This window comes from Accipiter gentilis, chromosome 26 (assembly GCF_929443795.1).
Source record: "Accipiter gentilis chromosome 26, bAccGen1.1, whole genome shotgun sequence".
NCBI classification, from domain to species: Eukaryota; Metazoa; Chordata; class Aves; order Accipitriformes; family Accipitridae; genus Astur; species Astur gentilis.
Window position 1 is genome coordinate 14,278,812 of NC_064905.1, and position 21,242 is coordinate 14,300,053.

The 21,242-nt window shown below is 43.3% G+C and overlaps 1 protein-coding gene across 1 annotated transcript in view; it reads right to left on the reverse strand.

Annotated features, from left to right (window-relative positions):
* The window catches only part of ITK (IL2 inducible T cell kinase), a 35,109-nt gene that overhangs the window by 7,236 nt on the left and 6,631 nt on the right, over positions 1-21,242 (reverse strand). Inside the window, exons 2-15 of the mRNA XM_049829772.1 lie at positions 14,728-14,832; positions 11,695-11,776; positions 10,147-10,275; positions 9,578-9,618; positions 8,627-8,778; positions 8,096-8,161; positions 7,870-7,924; positions 5,500-5,579; positions 4,725-4,861; positions 3,867-3,941; positions 2,991-3,162; positions 2,070-2,286; positions 1,231-1,295; positions 1,022-1,140 (exon numbers count right to left, since the gene is read on the reverse strand). Of these exons, the coding sequence (XP_049685729.1) occupies positions 1,022-1,140; positions 1,231-1,295; positions 2,070-2,286; positions 2,991-3,162; positions 3,867-3,941; positions 4,725-4,861; positions 5,500-5,579; positions 7,870-7,924; positions 8,096-8,161; positions 8,627-8,778; positions 9,578-9,618; positions 10,147-10,275; positions 11,695-11,776; positions 14,728-14,832 (1,495 nt within the window). The remainder of the gene's footprint in view (positions 1-1,021; positions 1,141-1,230; positions 1,296-2,069; positions 2,287-2,990; positions 3,163-3,866; positions 3,942-4,724; positions 4,862-5,499; positions 5,580-7,869; positions 7,925-8,095; positions 8,162-8,626; positions 8,779-9,577; positions 9,619-10,146; positions 10,276-11,694; positions 11,777-14,727; positions 14,833-21,242) is intronic.

A 21,242-nucleotide genomic window follows, 5' to 3' on the forward strand; every position in this document is an offset into this window, starting at 1 on the left:
TATGTGGTGAGTGCTGACAGCCTCCTCCACATGTCAGGGGACACGGAAAGAGGAATGGTGCTCTCGGAAGCATCTCCAGGTTAGGTTCTAGTTTTGTGGGTCTGAGCACCCAGCTCCCACCATGCTGCTGGTAACCCACCACAGGAATGCACAACTTCAACCACAGCAGAAGGCAGTCAAGGGAGAGGGAAGCAGAGAATTCAGAAGCGCAGACTAGCAAAGGTTATAATCCTGCATTATTTACTGCTAGGCCCAGAGCTGAGTGGCACCCCATTGACTGTGTGCTGCGCACAGCACACTGCACCGATTCATTCTGCAGTACCGTGATTTGCATGCTAGCTGGAGATGGGCCAGATACATTAGCGTGCCAGATCAACAGGCCAGGGGATAGCCTTTGTTATCTCCAGTGCCAATGACTTTGGGGAAAAAAAAATACAACGGTTTTCTTATCTACCAGGGTCCAGAAGGGAGACCAAAGAACAGATGCAAATCATAAAACAATACATTGGGGAGCAGGAAACGAGGTGAGAAAATGTGAGCAGTGAAATAATATTTGCAGATCAGCATAAAGCAAATGGAGTCAGCAGAGCAAACTTGGAAAGACTGAGGGTTTGAGTGAAGCATCAGTGCCTGGGACTGACATGCAGAGAGATGGAGTGCCTAAATGTCTTTCCATTCCTTTCCTTATACAATCTTGACAGTGACTCTCTAACTTTTTCTTGGGCATTCCTGCTATATCAGCATGAAATAGAGTTTATTATTTGGTATTATATAGCATTGTACAGGTATAATACATTAAATTGATGGTACTTGCACTGTTCCAAAGTGTCTAGGTAGTTTACTACTCTTTCCTTTCTTTCACTTAAATGATTTAGGCTTGCTTTCCTAAGCCATTATTCAGGCAAAACACCCTTGGAGCCCAGAGCATGTAGTGTTTAGGAGAGTTTACTTGAGAACTGAGCCCCTAGGTTTTCTGAGTGGTGTTTGTTGATTTTTTTCCATTCTGACAAGAGGTTCTTACCAAATGACCAAACGTCAGATTTGGTGCTGTAGTTGCTGTAGGAGAAAACCTCTGGAGCAGACCACTTGACTGGAAACTTGGTACCCGTGGAGCTGGTATACTGATCGTCAAGGACAATCCTGGAAAAGGAAAAGAAGGGAGCATGCTGAGTAACCCTCCGCATCCCATGACAGCCCCGCAGGGAGGGTGCGCAGCCTCGGTGGCATTACCTTGACATCCCGAAGTCAGACACTTTGACCACGTGGGATTCCCCCACCAGGCAGTTCCTAGCGGCCTGCAAGAAAAGAAGGCAGAAAGTCAGAGCTATCTATCTATCCAGTGGCTGACTATCACAGCCACTCAGTTGCTTTTCTCCTGGCAGAGCAGATAGTGCTTGAAAAAAGGAGAATCAAAGTGACATCGTACCATACAAAGAGGGCAAAAACTTCAGGTTCTCGTGCCTTCTGTACATTCTACAGCCAGCATGTTCCTGCTGCCACAAAAGCCGTTCAACCACCAGTCTGACTTGCAGGCCCTTGTTGCCCAGAAAAGGCAGAGAAAGACCCTGAAATACCCACAGCTCCTCACAGTCCTTGCTCCCCTAATGAAACAGCAGCAGTGACTGATGCAGCTTGATTGAACACCATGTAATTAAAAGTATTTTATCAGCAATGCATGTTTATACATATGCTAGAACAGGTCTTTTGGGCATCTTTGCTGATTTTAGACGTGAAGAGTGGGCAGTACCCAGGAACTGTGGGAGCAGGGGCTCTCGGGGAGTGAAAGAGTCCGCTCAGAAAAAGAGACAAACTTTATGTCCTCATTTCTTCTCTCCCAAACACAACTAAGGGAAATAATAGATTAATTAGCGCTCCGGGGGATGGGTTTTTTTCCTAAAATATTAATGCTGCTCCTGCAATAAGGGGAGATACTGAATGCCCTGTCAACAGATAGGCAGGAGGAGTGTGAAAGCTGAAATTAAGGAAGGGAGAGAGCACAGGGAAAAGCCCAGCTGGAGCAAAAGTCTATGAAAAAGAGAAGAGAAAAAGTCTATGTGGGACCAACATACCAGGTCTCTGTGGATGACAGAATTTTGTTCCAGATAAGCCATTCCCTCGCACACATCTTGGCACATCCCCAGCAAGGTTTCCTTTGAAAAACTGCCTCTCTGGCTCCTGAGGTAGTCGGACAAGCAGCCATTCTCCATGAACTCAAACACCAGGCTTATGGGAGCGTTCTCAAAGCACACGCCATAAAGCTGGACTAGCTTGGGGTGAGACAACTTCCTGTGGGATAGGGAGGGAAGATGCAAAAGAGGCTGAAATAGGGTCAGTGCCTTCTATCCTTATAAATGGTCACCTATGTCACCCTGCTGCACCCCTCTCTCTGCAAAGGCCAACCATGAAAGCAGAAAGAAGAAAATGTGTAGACCAAGTCTAACGTCAAGTAGCACTAAGTATCATCCCATTTTAATGGTAATGGTCACCAAAAGACTCTTCTGCATGGAAAATCATCCAATCAAACAAAAATAAAATCCTTTTCTGTCTATTTTGAAGGGAGGCAAATGTAAAAAATACAAGGTCAATAAAACCAATGAGAAATATTTTCAGTTGTGCAAAGCAAAAAATTTTGCATGTAAGGTTTTTTCAATAAAATTTCCCTCAAATTTTAAGAGATTTCTCCATCTAATTACTTTTGAAAAAAAACACTTTGCTCTCCAAAACACACCATCAATTAACCCTGCCTTCCAGAACAGCAGAGATCTGCAAGACCATTCTGGATATTGATAGAGTTAGAAGCACACCTACACTTCGAATTGCCTTCTTTTGTAACCACCAGAGCTCACTGGTCTCTCTATACACTATTTAGATACATAGTAGATAATCCAAGTTTTAATCCCCCATTCATAGTCCTGAACATTATCACAACACTTTGGTTCAGTCTTATGAATCCTACACGGTCTGATTTTCTCGGTGAATCTACTACTTACATCAAGACTTTAGCTTCCTCGATGAAATCCTCTTCTGACATTGCTCCTTCACGAATGGTCTTTATGGCTACTTTTGTCTTCTCCAGCAAGTAGCCAAGGTAGACCACCCCAAACTGACCACTGCCGATTTCCTGTACACGGGTGAGCTCAGAGTGGTTAATGACCAATTTTCCTGTTGATTGTAAGGGAGAAAGAGTGAGGATCTAACAGTAGAGTGTCAAACAAAAAGCTTTTGTGGGTTAAACATTGAGACAGGACTTGAAGTGAGACTTTCTGGCTCTCCCTCAAATTGTCTGTCTGACCTTTGGTAGCTCATTTGACTAGTCCATGCTGCAGGTCATGTTCAAGAGTAGGAACAACAACATCCCCTTTCTTTCCCCATTTGTCTCGTCTATCCAGTTCTTCAGGGAGGATTGTTTCTACCATGCATATGTACACTACCGAGCACAACATGGTTCTGAGTTTCTTTGATGTCTCCAAGAGTTACGACAAAGATGATGATACGAGAAAAATTCTGTAGAGAGCAATATGCAGATGGAGGCATCTTTCAGGAGGGACTCAGCTTTCATAAAGTTATGCTATGCTCCCACTCCCATCGCCTTTTTTCAGCATTCATTTCAGTATTTAATGTTGACTTCATTGAGACCCTGGGGTTCTCATCACCTCCCTCAAGGCACTACATGATCAGTTCATTCAGTTATTAATGTTAATGACAAAGATGATAATCTAGTGAATAGTGCAGTGTAAAGATCTGAAGAAAGCTGTTTACTGTGGTGATAGTCACATGAATATTCATCAACATCCATGGGGATATTCAAGATCACGCAGCTAACCAGTGAGGAGTGTGATTCCCGTACAGTCATGAGAGTATCGTACCATAGCTCAGCCCTGCAGTGATTGGGGCCTTTTTTCTCCATGAAGAGACTGCATACCGCAAACGAGTGACAAGACCTGAATAACAGAGGAAAAGGATGGGTTCCAGTTACTGTCACAGTCATGGGAAGTGTGGCTATCGCTACCCCAGAAGGCAGTCTGGATACTGGAAACAGATTTATTGTACTGAGTTCTCAGCTCCACTTGAGGGCATCTGAACCTCTATTCAGACTGATTTCCTGGCTGCTAGAAGGAAGCCAATTCTAAGCAGTTTCAGCTTATTTCCCATTTTCACTCTGTCAGCAAATGTGAGCTGTGAGTCTCTGTTAACTTAGATGAAATTCCAAATTATACCTTTTATTTGTAGGGGTTTTTTGAAGCCCGGGTTTTCCCTCGGTACTCCTGGACTCTAGGGATGGGAGTCTTTGGTGACTCCCATGTCTGGCTAGGGTTTCTGGCCATGTCCCTAACTTTGTGTCAAATCAAGTCCCAGGGATATACTGCCTCCTGGGCAAGAAGGCCCTGCAGTGTAATTCAAACAGGTAGCTTGGTCTGGCAGTGGTGACACACTCCCATGGGCTCCCAGGAATGAAAGGGCTCTCTGTAGTATGTCATTACGACGTCTGTGTTGGTCATAGTCAGCCTTAGAAGGACAACCAGAATGAAGATGTAATGCTAGAAGGGGGCCTGAGGTGGTTGTTTTCCTGCCATCCAAGTGCCAGGATAAGTGGAAGAAAAGTTGATGCCATTTAACATTTCATTTTAAGGACAGAGGACTTGGAAGCCTGCCTTCATTCAAAACAGTCACCTGGCTGCATGGTAAAACAGCAGCTTCCCTGGTCAGCATTGGCCTTCACTCACCTCCTGCATTGTGCTGGTGATAGTTGATGAGTTCAGGGATGCAGTCAAACACATGCTTTTCTGCCAAGTAATATCGCTTGGGAAAGTCAGTTGTCTCATTGATGTGGTAATGCTTTATAACAGGATTGTTATCCGTGCTGAAAAAGAGGAGGTTTTCTTTGAGGAAAACTAGGTTGCAGCAAAAAGACAGGAATTTGGGGTATAAATGGAAGAGTAGCAAGCGAGCAAAGGGGAGAACTTTTCCTACGCAGAACGAATGGGAGAGGAGCAAGGAGTGAGCTGCAATTGCTAACGAAAGCTGTGTACGTGTATGTTCTTCCTCTCACTCATAGATGGTCTCATCTCTAGAAAGGCTGAGGTTTCGCGACAAGGTTGGGTACCAAGTTTCTCTGCCTCTTCTTTCTGAAACAAAACTTTCTGCCCCAGCACTGAAACCCTTTCACTAGTCTTGTATTACCCACCTCTGATGGGTCCAGCATATAGTCCATGTTCATCCTACTGACACTTCAGTTGAGGGGACAATTTCATTAAATTTCAACCCCAGCTAAGGGACTATTTATAGGCATATATTTAGATGCAGAGAGAAGTGGAGCATTTAATATGCTTTGCAAATGGCAGCTAACTCTTCTGCCTTTTTTGGAAGTGTTTTCCTCTATCATTTTGATGAGCCTTCTGCTCTGTATTTATAATGCCAAAACAGCTACAGAGATTACACTCCCGTAGAAGCCATTTCATTGATGTTATTGATGTGAAAAGCTGCTGAGCTCAGCTGTACCTTAATGCTTTGGTGAAAACAGAAACTGTGTACATGCCAGGCTGCCTCGAATCTCTCACCATGAAGGCACCTTCCCTACCCTGTAACAGAAGCAAAGGAGAGAAAACTCATTAGAGACATAATGGAAAAAAAGAAGTGGGCTGGGGGCAAAGCTCTGCTTGTTTCAGCCCTGTCTATGCTCAGTCACGAGGATGTGCTAAACATGTAGGAGAAAAAAGAGCCATCAGCCAACTGACAGAACTTGGTCTGTTCCATGCACAGCTCCGATGGCTGCCCAGGGACTGCAGGTACACCCAGCTGGTCTCTCTCGGGTGCTATGTATTTTTAGTTCAGTTTCCTGAGGAAATGAGACTTATGTGCTCGTACTGAGTATGTGTGGGTGTGGGTACACGAGCATGTGTCTGTCTGTCCCTCCAAGCCTCTCCTCTAGAAATTCTGAATCCATTGATTGCTTTCAACCCTATCTGACGATACTGGTGGTATCAATTTCCAGCAAGTTCAATGAAATGGGCAGCTGTGGAAAGGCAAACCACTTTGAGTCCCCTCCATCAAGAAAGCAGCTACAGAACAAGAGTACCATTTACTTAACACCAGAGACTCCATATGGGAGGGTATGAAAGATAATTTACCAATGTACCACACATGCGAAAAGCTTGGCCCAGATCCTGCCCTTTCATAGGTACTCCAGTCGTCTAGTATCTAAACATAAATGTGTGGGAAAGCAGGCTTCCTCCACTCTGGCACTCACAGAACAATTTCCCTTTCTAATTTTTCACTGTAATTGTTTTCTACTCATCTGAATGCTAAAATGTATCATAGGCCATAATCCTGAAGGGCCAGGCAATAATGGATCAGATGGCAGAGGAGAAGATTTAACACCACAGTTTGGATGTAATATGCTGTTCTGACCTATATATTGATAATAAAAATGGCATTTTTCTTCTGTTGGCAGATAAAGATGCTTTTTATCTGGCATCTCAAGTGCCTGATTATTTTATTCCTTCCTTTGCTTCACATGGTAGATTTCCTCCGTTTTATATATCCTCTATCCACCCAACAACACCTGGTACAAACCTAATCCACCAAGTGCACTCTGCCTCAGCCTCCTTCCCACCTCCCCTGCGGACTGATCCAGCTCCAGCTCAACACAGAGGCTGAGACTGCTACTGCATCCCCTGCGTATGAACTGCTGGCTTTCAACATGCAGCTCTGCCCAGGTGAGACCAGGCCACTGAGCTATAAACCTTCCAGGGCTGTCTCTTCAATGTGCATCTGTACAACATCTACCATATCCGCTGAATACAATATCTAGCACAGGGAAGCCTAAAAAGGGTCTCCAGATGCTGCTGTAGAAGCATCTATATCATGCACAGCGAGGGCTTTCATCTCCTTGGCAGTGTGGGTTTGCTTGCACAGGTAGGCAAGTGTTAGAGACACCATCCTGTCTGAGTTACTTTAAGCTCTGTTCTTGCCCCTCCATCCCCCTTGACAGCAAACCTCCCCAAAGATCATTCGTGAGCTTGGCCACATGTTTTGAGGGAGCTCTGGGGGCTGTGAGGTTTTGAACCAGAAGGCTCTGCAGCCACACAGGGGTAGTTGCCACAGAAAAATTGCACTGGTAGGACCAAAAGGAAAAATAAGATCACTAAACCATGCGTGGACACATCCCGTAGGAGTTTATAGGAACTAAAAGAATTTTTAAAGCTGCACAACAATGCTTTTATTTCCATAAAATACTATCATTCCAAGAAACAATACTTTATTCGGGTGTCCTCTTAGTGTAAGAGCTGATTTAAAAACTAAGGTTGTGTTTGTGTGGAAAATTTGAACAAGAGGTGTATTCTTTTTATTTTCACTACAGTCTTCACTGGAAAAGTCTGGCTCAACTGAAAAATTAAAGATGCATGCTGACATGCACACACACACACACACACACAAAACTAAAAAAAAAAACCACCTAAACTCATACTCCTGGCTTTCACCCAAAACATTTCATCACAAGATGGGTTAGATTTTCAGACAACTACTGGCATCCGCAGGCCTCCTGCAGAGACAGAAAAGATAAGCTAAAATCACAGTTTTCAGTCACCAGTGTTTGAAACAGTGTTTTCCATCAGCCCCAGCCATTGGGTGTGTTTGTCCAAAGAAGGATGGCACAGCTCTCTGCCTACGCTCAGCTACCATGGAGGTAAGGGGGGTTGCTAGCTGTCCTTTATCTTGCACCGCACACCAAGAGCAGCCAAGGACAGCAACACAGCAGGAACCCAGCGTTCAGCTCTCTCTTACACAAAGCAGCCCTCGCAGGCTTCTCCTCATTTGTCATTAATCAATTATTATTGCCCATCCATCCCACACGTAACACTGGTTTACCTCATCTCTGAGGAGTGTTTCTGCTTTGCTTCTGCTGATGTTCTTATTGTACCATCTGAAAACATCAAAAGATTCCAAGTCAGTGTTTCTGCTGAAAAGCCTCTGAATCGAGTGTCCCCAGTGCTAGCAATGACACATTATGTGGGGTAGGGACATTTGAGGCTTGTAGCTTCTAAAACAAATCTAAGGCACTTAGAGGTACAAGAAAAACATAGGCAAAACTTACTCATATATTTGCAGATTCTCAGGTGATTTTTCCGCCAGGTAGCTACTCGGCACGTAGCCTTCATGCCTGTTAAAATGCGACACAGCGTGAGTGTGCTAGACAGACAGGATTTTCTCTGCATCTGTGGGAGTCAGGCCTGAAAGATTTGCCTGCTCTTTGCATGATAGAAATGTTGGTTGTTATGTATTTAGTAGGGTTACTGAAGAAGGAAACAACTGATGGCACCTCTAAACTTGGAGAGTTTTGCAATTTTCATGATTTTTTTCTTCCATGTGTATGACAGCGAATATCAGCCCGACCTAAGGACTGTTCATTTTTTTAAAATCAACTTTCAGATCCTTTTTCTTCAGCTGCCTGGATACAAGCAATATCAAAGGGAAGAAAGTTACCGTAAATAACCTTCCATCACTCTTTTCCTCTAAGTCAGAGGATGCTTCACAAAAGTTATACTAGAGGCCAGCATATACGTTAATGGAAAACCAAACTGGATTTAGAAAGTATTTGTAAATTGGCTGTTGAAAAGGGACTTACCCATTCTTATCTTGAATCAGCCACCAATGTTCCTCAGAGCTGTCAATCACATAATATTCCTCATTATATTGTAACGTCAGCTCTTGTGGATTCTGGGCTTCATAGTCATATATGGCCATGACTACGGCTTCCTTTGGGTCTAGCAACAATTTCTGCACAAATTAGGAAAAAGGCTCATCATATTCATATTCATAAAAAACAATGGCATGCTCTCTGAAATGATATTTCCCTGGCAGCACTCGTGTCCTCTGGGTTCAAAAGCCTCAAAGCTAGGAAAGCACCCCAATGCGTCTAGTGGGGTATGGCGGCAACATGAGAATTTTCAGCACTTTCAAACAATGAATTTCATATAAAAATTTTAGTTGCACAGAAAATACTTATCTACTCCTTCTTAGGGCAGGGTTTCTTCTGTCTGATCTATTCTTCACAGATGTTTCCTAAACTCCTCTTAAAAGCTTCCAATGATAAAATCTCCATGGCCTCCCTGGAGAGACTGTCCCAATGCCCTCCAGTAAGTCAGCCAGCCCTAACAACCACCCTGCTTCTCCTTTCTTACTAAATAAACCAATGACATTTTTTCCCATCCACAAGTGGGTTTGGAAAATCACTTCTCTGTTCCTCTTCACAGCAGCTTTTCTCATATCCCTCCTACTCCCCCGGTTTCCTTTTCTGTAGATTGAAAAAACCCACAGTTGAAGCTTCACTCACCATTGGAAAGCTATTTGTGAAACCAAGCTGTCTTTGCAGGACTGAACCTAGCTCTAGTGGGATGCTGCTGATTTATAACTTAGGAAAAAATATGGAAAAGGTAAGGGAAAAGCCCGGGGAGTATTATCACAGGTGATATTCTAGGTCACTGCACCGTGGTGAATCTTAATAAGGATATATTCACCACTGCTAGTTAAACACACACGACACTAAGGACAGCTTAGCATGCCTCACTGCACTCACCCAGTTATCTTCAGGAGTGGGAGGAAGAGGCTTCTTTGAGGCTGAAATGAAATCAAGAAAGATAATTTGAAGTAGATCTGGAGAAAAGTAGGGGAGAAACCATCAAGGTAATGAACTGATAAAAGTGATACAAAAAACAGTGAATAGCAAGCCTTGGTCTTTCAGACTAAGACATGCCAACAGCCTGCACCTACACAGTGACTCTTAGCCACACAGCATGGGTTTGAAATGGGGTACAGGCTACTTAAGGCCATATATGCATGAATGCATATATCTCAAGAAAGTTGTTATTATGGCTTATTGACTGACCACAGCTGATCAAGTTCCTAGTTTGCCATCTCATTCCACAGACGGCACCAAGCATCACACAGAGGAAAGTGTTAATTCAAAACAAAGAATGCCATATACAGTAAAAGATAAGCCCGAATATACCAAGAAGGCAGCAACATGTCTCTTGATGGAAATGTAACATGATATTCTTTGATGTTCTGTATGAGACAGATTCAGTCATTTATTTTTGCTAGGAATAAATATTTTCAAGGTCAGAACGGTCTTAACGAATCCCATACCATTTTTGGTGGGGTCATACTCCACACAGCCAGGTGCCATCTTCTCTGTCTGAGCACAGCATCTCCACCTGCCATCTATCCAAAAATCTGGATGACACTTTGAAACCAAACTGTTGTTGTTTCTGGTTTCTGGAAAATGTTAGGGGAAGAAAAAGGAGGGGGGAAATGAATTTATTTGCATTCACATCAGCTCTGAAAGACATCTAGAACTGAATGGAAATAATCTGCACTTCAAAGAAGCTTCTTATTCTTTTCAAACCAAGCTTTGGTGAATATTACCAGCCCCCTCCATTAATGTTTTCCTTTCTCCCGAAAGGAGTGAATGCCACCATCAAAGTGGAGGAACAGCCTTCCTGCTGGTGATGGAGCCCGTACCTCTCTACTGCAGGAGAACAGAATCCTACCAAAGTGACTCTCTCTTTAAATTGATAAACATCAAAACCACAGAAGGAAGGTCTCATAAAAAGAAATAAAACCTGGCAGGCCATATACTGATGATTCTCACGAAAGGCTACAGCTCTACACTATGTATATATGTAGGACACAGACCCTTGCTGCTTTGGCTTGGTGTTCAAAAGGGGCTGCACAAGCTGGCATTCACCAGCAATAAACATTTTTTGCACTGGTATGTAAATACCAGTCTTGAATGTCTGCGTGAGTGATTAAAGGTACTGGCTTTTTGAAGCTGAGGCTCTCTATCTGTAATAATAATTTTCCTAAAAAGAACAAAAAAATTCTGCTGGCTGTTTTAAAGAGACTATTCAAATTGTCCAGGGAGGGGACAGTCTCAAAAAGTTGAATGAGAAGACGTGGTAAAGTAGGAGCTTGGAGCAGGTGCACTCCAGAAAGAGAATAACTGGTTGCAAGAGTAGGTGCATGAACTTAATAGTATCTCTATCAGGCACAATGTTTTCAGAGTGAACAATACAGCAGGTTGTGTTATAAAACAGGAAAAAGCTATGATGGAAGCCTCGTGTAATTTTCATGTAACTAAGTAACACCTTCCTTATGTCAAGTATTGTGCTTTGTTTCTGCCTGCAGTGGTTAGTTATTGTGCCTTTACTTCAGAATCATTGCAGCGAACCCACAGCACAATTCAGGAGGTGAACAGGAAATGAAAGCTACCCACAAAAATGTTTCTTAATAGAAATGATTCTCTAACAAGGCTGTCATCTAAACAAAAAATCTATTAATAAGAGATGAAAAATCTTCTATGCAGAAAAGATCAGTTTCTTAAAAAAAATAGCCATAGAAAATTCCCCATTTCTTCCTGAATAAGAAACCTCAAATTACAGTAACTTATTAACAGTTTATCCTAGAAAGAGGCAAATAAAGCATTCCATGTCCAAATTGTCCACTGCTGCTGAAAATACACCCACCATATTTACAAGCAATTTGATTTTATAACCTCATTCCCCACTACCACTTTGCATGCTTCTATGTAAGACATTGCCTCCTCTTGCACATTTTCTCTGCATTATAACTTGTGAGAAAACTGGTCCGGGATAAGTAACTTCAATAATTACGTGGGCACAGGGGTTTTATTACCTTCCTTCAGCGTAAAGACCCATCTCTGCCGGCTCTCACGATTGGGTGCAAACACGTAGAGTATGTAGTTATCGTGGACAATCTGGGGAGGGGAGTAAAGAAGGGAGCCAGCCGTTAGAAGCAATCCCAGATAGGCTGGGCACGATGGAGTCACTGAAGGAAACACGAAGCAGCTCTCATATCAACAAGTTACATGCAAAATGATGATTTGGGGAAGCGGAGTAACGGGGTCTGTTCAGAAGCATCTCTTAACCGTATTGACTTTTGATTATTTAAAACAGAGCAGAAATCCTGACCAAGAAAGTATTCTAGACAAAGAGTGTTTTAGATCAGTTTTATGCTGTTAAGAAATGCCCATGAAATCAACAGAGATGTAGCAATTTCAATCTGCAGAGGATTCAGGCCGTTACTCATTGACTGCACTTTATCCTTCTAAAGCATCTCTGGGGAAATAGCATCTGTTTCTTAGCAGTTTCTTGCAAGATACCTTCACTTGAGATCTAAGAGCCAAACTTAGCTTTTCATGTGTCAGTATAAATCTCGGGCAACTTCCTGGACATTATTTGGATTACTATTATTCTTCAAAGTTTTTAATAGTTTTCAATAGGATTATAGAGGGGAAATAAGAAGCTGGAGCAGATGAACAATGAGCAATCAAGATGCTGTTTTCATCAACTTGGCCTTAATGACAAACAAACAAAGGAAGAGAAATACAGAATATTTGTGAAGTTTCAGAGCAGGGAGTAAAATCATCACAAGAACCAAAATGACTCAGAAACTGAATCGGATGACTACATTTGGGCCTAAAATTTGATGTAATGCATAATCTGTATTTCTCTTCCAATATTTATCTCAACAACTTAATTCCAAATGGGACCTGGTCTCTTTGATGCACAGGTGCTTTGAAAAACTTTGACCACTGTCTTAAAACAGAGGTTTCTACAAGAGAGCAGCTGTTTTTATAAGTTTCTCCAGGGGTGTATATGAGGCAATGTTGATTACTGTTTAAAGAACAGGAAATATTTGCTATCTCTTGGCCTGAAGCCCTTGCAGGCACACACAGACAACCGTGTGACTTGGTTGCTTTGCATGCTATGGAGAGATAAATTATAACCTCTTTTACAAAAAAATAGAAATAGGGGAGGAATAATTCCCTCTTATTTAAAGCCACTCCTGTTGATATTATTGTTATGTCTGTATAATGTTTTGACAATCTAATGCAGATTTTGAAATATGAAGTAAGCAGATCTCCAGAGGATGTAGCCATGAGCATGCACAACTGCACAAAATCACACATTTTATGCCTCTCTGCAAGGGGCTCACTTGCCAGATGACCCACACAAAACCAAAAAGCCACTGGTAGTTCCACAGAAGATTTACAGCTGGGTGCAGCCGAGGTATTTTTAGAAAAACCCAGACAATATCATTTTACAAAATACCACAAAACTGACCGTGGGACAAAATTCAGATGTACTACAAGCAGGAGCGATTACCACAACCTCGGCGGAACACCGTGCGTCATGACTGGTCCCCTGTTACCATCCCACCAGTACTGGCCACTACCTTCACTTTATTTTGCTGTTCCGACAAGCATTGGAGATATGGAGATATAGATTTGAAAATTCAGACCAAAACCAAACAGATCTGAGTATTTGTTCCTTCTCTAGTCCATGTTCACTCAAGTTATGAGCTGCTGAACTTCCCCCAGTCAGGCAGCTCCTACCCAGCCCCAGTTAAGAGCTTTCCTGTCGGGCGGCTCATGGAGAGCTGTTTGCAGCATTCCACAGCATCTGCTCGTGCTCCCAAATGCCCATAAACAAAGCCGTAACACTCTGATCATCTGTTTTCTTGAGTGCTTATTATGCACCAACATAGCAACATTTTGTAATATTCCAGGACAATTTTTATGATCCTGGCTGGGGACCACCCCAAGCTGGAGGGAGGGTTTCCTGACCCAACCTAGCTTGGGAAATTATTTCCTCTCCCTTCTCATATCTCTGCAAGGTAACATTTTCCAGGGCTCAGATTAGAGTTACTGTTGAAATGAAGATTTAGAGAAAACTCTGTAAGCTACTTCATGATTTGTCAGAACGACAGTACCAAGACAAGCCTCCAAATTGATGCTGGTTTTGAGATAACAAGAACAGAAAAAAAAAAAAAAAAGAAAAAGAAATCTTGCTTTCTGGTTGTCTTTTTTCTTTTTATAAAGTTATCTTTTTTAACATTATTGTGTACATGGGTCACAATCATTAGCTTTGATCTGCAAATCTGAGCCAGATGATTCACTCTTTTAAAGCCATCTGTGAACAAAGCTGGCCCTGTATTCACTGAAATCCATACACCATAAATATTAAGAAAAGTACTGTCACCAATATGATAAAATTCCGACAAATGCCAGCACAGGGAATAACATAATAAACTGGGAATTTTTGTTGCAATAACTGAGCAAATATTCTGTGGCATTTATGTTTACATGGCAATGTAAATATATCCCGTATGTATTAATAATTAACACTAGACAATGTGTTCCTCATCCTAGAGCTACCACTGTCTACGTCTTGGTTGTTAAGCCATCTCATCACTAAAAGCCCTCTCTGCTCTCATCTGGAGCAGTCTCCCTAAAGCATCACATTCACTCACCAGTTTCTGGTGCAAAGGCCACTGAATGTATTTAGTTGCAGCATCACACAGGTAAATTGGCCAAAACCCTGGGTGGGTTCCCCGTGTGACGGATGGGCTGTCTCTGAATATGAATTAGTGCAATAGCTGAATATTGTGTTAAACATGGGATAGGACTAGAAGATTTAATGATCCTTTCCAGTTTAAAACCAATGAGTGGAAGAGTTTATGGATCTTATAATAACACTTAGCCTCTGATTCCCCAGTTCATTTCAAACCTCGATCTGCTTTTTCTTCCTTTGCTGTTATTCACCCTGGTGTTGGGTTCATTAATGACTGCGCTGTGAGGGAGAATTTTCTTGAAATACAAAATTAAGTGATATCTGTATCAGTATGGTCAACAGACAGACTCACCTGGAAAGGATATTTATATTGACAGGGAATGATGATGTCACTTTTCACAATTTCCACACATTTAATCCTGGAAAGTTCCACAGAACCCTTCAAAGTCCTTTTTTTCTAAAAGACAGAGAAAAGCACTTGGTAAATGCTAATGACTGTGGATTAAGTGAATAATTAGACAAGACTGTCGAGTCCATGAGAGATTTAATTTTAATGGAACAGAAGCAAATTAACTGATTATGTAAGACATTTGAAAGTATAAAGAATCATTCTCATATATGGCAGCTTTATGTGGATTGCATATACACATACACATATTTCAACTCAGCACTTGGATTCTTAGAGAAGCAGTCAAAATGTTTTATTGAAATTAATGTGTTATTTTTTTCTTCCAACAAAATGAAATGCTCTTTTAACCAAAAAGAACTATCTTCATGAAACATTACTAACAGTCCTGTTTCATACTGAAAACCGATAAAACAATAAGTATTTTATTAAAAAATATGTGGGTACTGAGAATTTCAAAACTATGCATTTTTTCTAAAATGTAACATTTTTACTGCATCTATTTTCTAAGAAAAAAACGCGGTTCTCTGTTTTTGTTCTGTCTGGGTTTTTAGCTAAGAAAAAATAACAGGAAATTTTGAAATAAATAATATCCTCAAAAGCTTGCCGACAAAACTTTTTTTCTGGCAGCTTCTGCTGCGTTATTATTCATCATACACCAGATACCTAGACAACAGTATGAGCAGTTAGGAAAAGGTAGGAAGAGAACAGACATCCAAGTATCCCAACTGCCTCGGCGTACCCTATTTGCTACCAAATGCTCGCCCCGTAGCTCCTTGTTGAGCGGCACTCAGCTTTTGCAAGAGACGGGTGAGGCGGACGCCGGCTCAGGGCAGGTGGGAGCTACACGAAGGCTTGGTGTCTGGTGCACGCTTCTGAAGGATTCACTACAAATGCAGTCGCTCTTTGGAGGCAAACTGGTTTCCTGTTTTGATTCGTTTCAGTAGGGATTAAACACTAGCTGTCTCCTAGCTCAGCTTTGTGACAACGTGACGGAAATCGGTGAGATTTAAGAACCCCCCAAAACACTGCAAAAGCTTCTGTTTTTCAAACACAAGCGCCTGTCAACGGGAGAGAGCATGAACTTCAGCGACTGTGTTGTACCTGTCACGGGTTATCACTCGGAGACACAGCAAGACTTTGGCAACCTTCTCGCCCTCCCTCAGACCCCAACCCTTCGTGTCCTTCACCCTCCAGCTCCCTCTTGCCCCTTGGTCCCTACATCACCGTGACCCTGCAGCTCTGCCCTGCCGGCAGCGGCCGTCCCCACCGCCGTGCTGACCCTCACTCCTGCTCTGTTGCTACCTTTCATCATCACATTTAGCCTAAACCAGGGAAGCAGCTGATGCCGCTGGAGGTGGGGTGAGGTTTGCCACAGCGTACTGTCAAACAGCCTCAAAGCAGAGAGGCCCCAAGGCTCCTCAAACCTCATTCTTGCACAACTGGCTGTTTTGCCTTTGTATACTTGGACTTGAGGAAAGAGGGTAATTATTACAGTGTGGTCTCACATTGCTCCTGCTGGACTTTGCTGGTGTATTTAACTTCTGTATTTGTATTTGCTTGCACTTTAACCAGCACCTCTGGATTTACTGCCAGGACTGCCTCCTGTAGACAACATCTGCCTATGTAGCTCTATGAGGTGGACGGGGATTTTTGTGTATCAATAAACACAAGGCCGTAAAGCACTCCCAGATGTAAATACCAATTAACTATTGAGAGTATTGCCAAGCCTTAGAAGGCTTTACTGCACCCCATTTTCACCATCTATTTTCTCTCATTCTTGTCTCTTCAATTCTTTCTTCCAGACTTGGCTTCCTCTGTCTCTTCTCCACAACCTCCTCTATCATTTGTTCTGCCCCTGGGACCTCTACCCTTTTGATGGGACACAAAGCCATTTATTTCCTACAAAAACCTTCAATTTTGCTAGCATTGAACCCTCCTTCATCTTATTCCTTTGAAGTCCCAGGGCTTAACCACATGCACTCCTCCTCTGAGGCTTCATGAAGCAATGCCGTGCCAGTCACACGCTCTGCTCTTTCACTGCAGACTGGGTTTTGTTGATACCTTTCTGGACTCTGCTGAAAGACAAGGTCCAGCCTTCTCAAGGAGCTTTGTGCAGGGATTCTGCAGCTCTCATCACCTACTGTGCTCCTTTTAATCACATAATTCAGCAGTGGAAGCTCCTCATAATCTCATGTTGCAGTGCAACGTCAGGGTGCGTCTCACAGCCTGTACATTGCCCTGCAGATCCTCCGCAGATGGGACTTTGTTGGTAGAAAGCAATTACAGTCCTGTAGCAGCACAAACAACTGGAATTACCACTCACAAACCAGGCATTACCCAGAAACTGGGCTGGAAACTAAATATATCCCTGCTTTTGTGATGCTTGATTGCACTTTAATCCAACAAAAGCAACTGGGCCATTTGGAAGGGAGTGGAGAGGAAAAGCCTCTTAAAAATGGTCTCCAAAAAACCTCAGAGACTTGTTCCTAAAAGGGCGAGATAAAATATGCTGACAGATCTCCATTTGTTGTTTTCAGTCTGCCCAGAGTATAGTTAAGTAGATGTTTTAGCTGGTTGGTCAGAAAAAACATCAGTGGCCTTACTGCATAATGTGTGTGGAAAGATAACCAAGGCATGCTGCTGTCCCACAAGGAGTACAGTGTGCTGCAGACCAGTCCGTCCTATTCTATTTCTTTCGGTCTGTTATTTGCAATATGGCAATTCCAGAAAGGAGAGCTACCAGCTCTGAATGGAGCCGGGTGCATCACAAGCCCAACACATTACTGTCTTCATCTTTGGTATTTCACCTCCTCTTGCTACACAGCTCCAGCAGCTCTTTCACTGATTAATCCTTTAGTTTGTGTCTACTGCATAAACTAGATGACCAGAATGGTCCCCATTTGCCTCAGATACTAGGACAATCGACTATGGATAATTGAGATAGCCCTGCCCTGCAACACAAGGCGGCATCTCACCATTCTTGCTTGGGGAATGAGCCACCTGGCATTTATCACGTGCTAAGACTACACAACCACCAACGCTCCTACTCACCCACGCCGTGGCAGCTTGGCCACCCAAAAAAATGAATCACTTTTCACCAGCCCATGGTCTGGGGCAGGGGAAGGAGCGGGGATGTGGAGCCATGGCGAGCCGGCAGCAGCGGCTGCAGGTGACGGATCTGCGCCGTGAGCACATTTCCTGACCGTGCTCTGCACCCTCAGGCTTTGCGAACGTCTAAGATCTTGTAAGATATGGGGCTGTGCAGTCTGAGGAATTTGCTACTTTCTGGCTAACACTTTGCTGGTGCTATTTGTGAAGCCCATTCATCAAATGCGCTGCCAAAGGTCCCTCGGTGGATGGTTAAAGGTTTTGCTGAGCCCCACTGTATTTATCAAATGGACCTGGCCAAAAAAGTAGCCACCGGTGCTGGAAGCAGAGGGAAGGGAGGGAGGCCAAATGCCAGGGAGAGGTAAGGCAGGGGTAGGCAGAGCTTTATCTCAGGGAGCACGGGAGGAGAGAGCAGGCAGCATTTTCTGGCAGGCAGAAAGGCAGCATGCCATGTTTCATAAAGCCGGCTCGGTTCAAAAGTTGTATATGAACTTGTATCTCATTTCTTTTATGCTGTGAGGGGAAAAGCAAGCAATTAAGATTCATGCGGCCCCAACCTCCTCGGCAGCGGTCACTACCAAGGGCTCTCCGTGCTGCAGCTGGGCTTTCCTTGCCCTGCGTCACTGGGCGTTTGCGTTCACCTCTCTGTCTCCCTGTACCTCATCCCCATCGCCCGCCCGTCCCTTCCTTTGCAATGCCGGCTGCTCCTCCCAGCCCAGCCAGGCACCTCACAGCAGAAAGGAGTAGAGACCCCCCTGTAGCCCCGCTGTGTCCCCCCTTGGATAGGGAGTCCTTCCTCCGGCCACAAGGTCCATCCATGAGCCCATGTTTGCCCACCGCTCCCCAGTTGCAGCTGGATATTTTCTCTCGGTAGAAGGGTAGGGGAAAGCTAATTTATAGCTGCGGTGAAGCAAGGTAGGAAATTCCAGTCCTCTGTAAGCTCAGCCGCAAAACATTTCCATCAATAAAAGCGTTTAATGACCTTCTCTGTAGCATCAAGGGGTTTTTTTTTAAGAATCTGAGCCAAAGTTCATTCCCTGTTTTCACTTACTGTCTTGACTAGAAGGAACTATTCTTAATTGGTGGTTAAGTAGATGAGGGGTCTTTGCCTTGGCCGTTGGCATGACCCGCTTGCTCTGTGTCACCTGGTCCGGCTGCGCTCAGTGTGCAGCCTGGACAGAGGCAGAAGCTGATTTGGGGTTTTCTTATTCTGTGGGCTTGAGGTGGTGAAATTAAAGCAGGTTATTTTTTTCAATGCTATATACAGTCTCTCAGGAACAGGCAGGGAAAAAAAAAGCAAAAAGGCAAAAACTTTAACTTCTGCACACCACTAGAATAAAGTGCATGTAAGTGTGAAAAGAGGCTTGCATGCACACTGAAGTATTTTTAGAGTGGCAACGAGAGACTGCTGTGCTGGCGAGAGCAGTGGCTTCAACATCTGCTGCAGGCACTGGCCTTAAGAGGACTAACGTACCTCTGCAGAGGGCTTATACTTGCACGGTGAATGCTCTCAAGGCCCCTATCCACAGCTCTTACTAGTAACAACAAATTAGTAATGACAATAATAAGACTTAACCGTATCATACTACTCTCACCTATAGCTTTATCCTGCTGGTTTCTAAACCGTGGTACATGTGCACCATGGTGATGGGGAGGTCAAAACAGGCTCAGGTGAGGGCATGAGCTAGTTTCAGGGAGCAGAGGCAATGCAGGCAATGCAGCTGCCCTAGGGCAGTACTTGAATGCAGGCTGAACTTCATGTGTGCCTTTTAGTAGGGTTTTTTTCGTGAAAATCAATTCCCTTTCTAAAATTTGGAAATACAGTGCTCAGCTTCCATCTGTGTTGCTGTCCTTTGGCTGCACTTCCATATCGAAAAGTGGATTTATTGAACTTCAGTGCTGTAAATTCAACCTGGGGTCTTCACACTTTTTTGCCCTTCATGTATGTTATCACATCATGAAGACTATGGACTAAGTTGGTCCATCAAGCATGCCTATGCAACGCCGCTGCTTTTAAGAACAGAAACACCTGCGCTGTTGATACACAGGCACAAACAGGACAGAAAAAAGAGCACAAATCCTTTCTACTCAGCTGATTAGAGCTAAGAGTGAACAGAAGCAAAAACAGAGAGGGCTCTTGTGTTCCCAGAACCCACAGCTGCGGCTGAATGCCCACAGGGGTGGATGTCTTAAGTAACAAAGTGACAATTTTACGATGTTGCTATAAGAGCACAGTAATCAATTCTAAATATTCCCCCAGCTATGAAGAGCAAAGGGACACGGTCACAGCTGGGTATCTGAGTGGGCTGCTCCTGGCTCAGCACGCATTCTTGGGTAGCACCTGAGAGCAATGAGCTCAGGCTGACACAAAATGGGAAAAAACCAACAAATCCTACCATAAAGTTGCCCGTCTTCAGAATAATTCAGGCTGATTTCAAAACTATTGAAAAAAATTATTTAAAGCTGGAGTCTTTCTCTCATAGAGCTGTCTCTGAGATTAAAAAGGTTAAATAACGTTTAAGTTTGTACAGCCAGATCCTTCAAGATATTTCCTTTTGGCTTCCAGGAAAACATTCGAGGCTATTTTTGTAGTTTTACTCTAAATGGCAGGTACTGACCCCTCCTAGAGACAGGCCACTTGGCTCACAGACCTCTGGTGTGATCTATGATCACAGTTTTATACTCTCATGTGCTTAAATTAAGCTTTAGGAATAATATAGGAACACATATCCATTGCTTGCTCTGATTTCTCTCCACATAACTCCATGAGAAAATATTTACTATAGCCATACAGTGTTAAATCTCTACTTGAGCTATTAAAATGTCATTTTATGGATGATATGAGTGCATGGCTTCAAGGCAAGAGGCACCATTACAGGTCTAACCACTGGTAGAAAATAAATGGGCCAAGGAACAGACCACTCCAACAGACCTGTCCGTCTCTTTGCAGACAGATCAGTATCAACATGCAGCAGAACCGTTGTGCAAGGTGTAACACCTTCCAATGGCAGAGAGCTCAACTGGCTTGGAGAACTTCATCTTTTTAAACTAGTGACATGTTGCTGCCTTTCAAGTATGATTTTCTTCAGGCCTTGCTGAGCTTCTGAAGTAATCTCAACAGGAATTTCTTGGCTTGCAGAGCTGCCCAAATTCTGCTTATGCCTATGGTGTTGCAGTCTCCAGTTTATTTGCTGCTTGGACTATGGGTCTCTCATAGTCATGTGTTGGTGCTGAGATAGCAATTAAGAAGAACACAGAAAAAAGTAACTAGGAGCTTATGAGATATCACTGGAACAACATGGACTTATTTTTAATGGTAATTCCCCTGCTAGAGTAATTTTCCACTGACC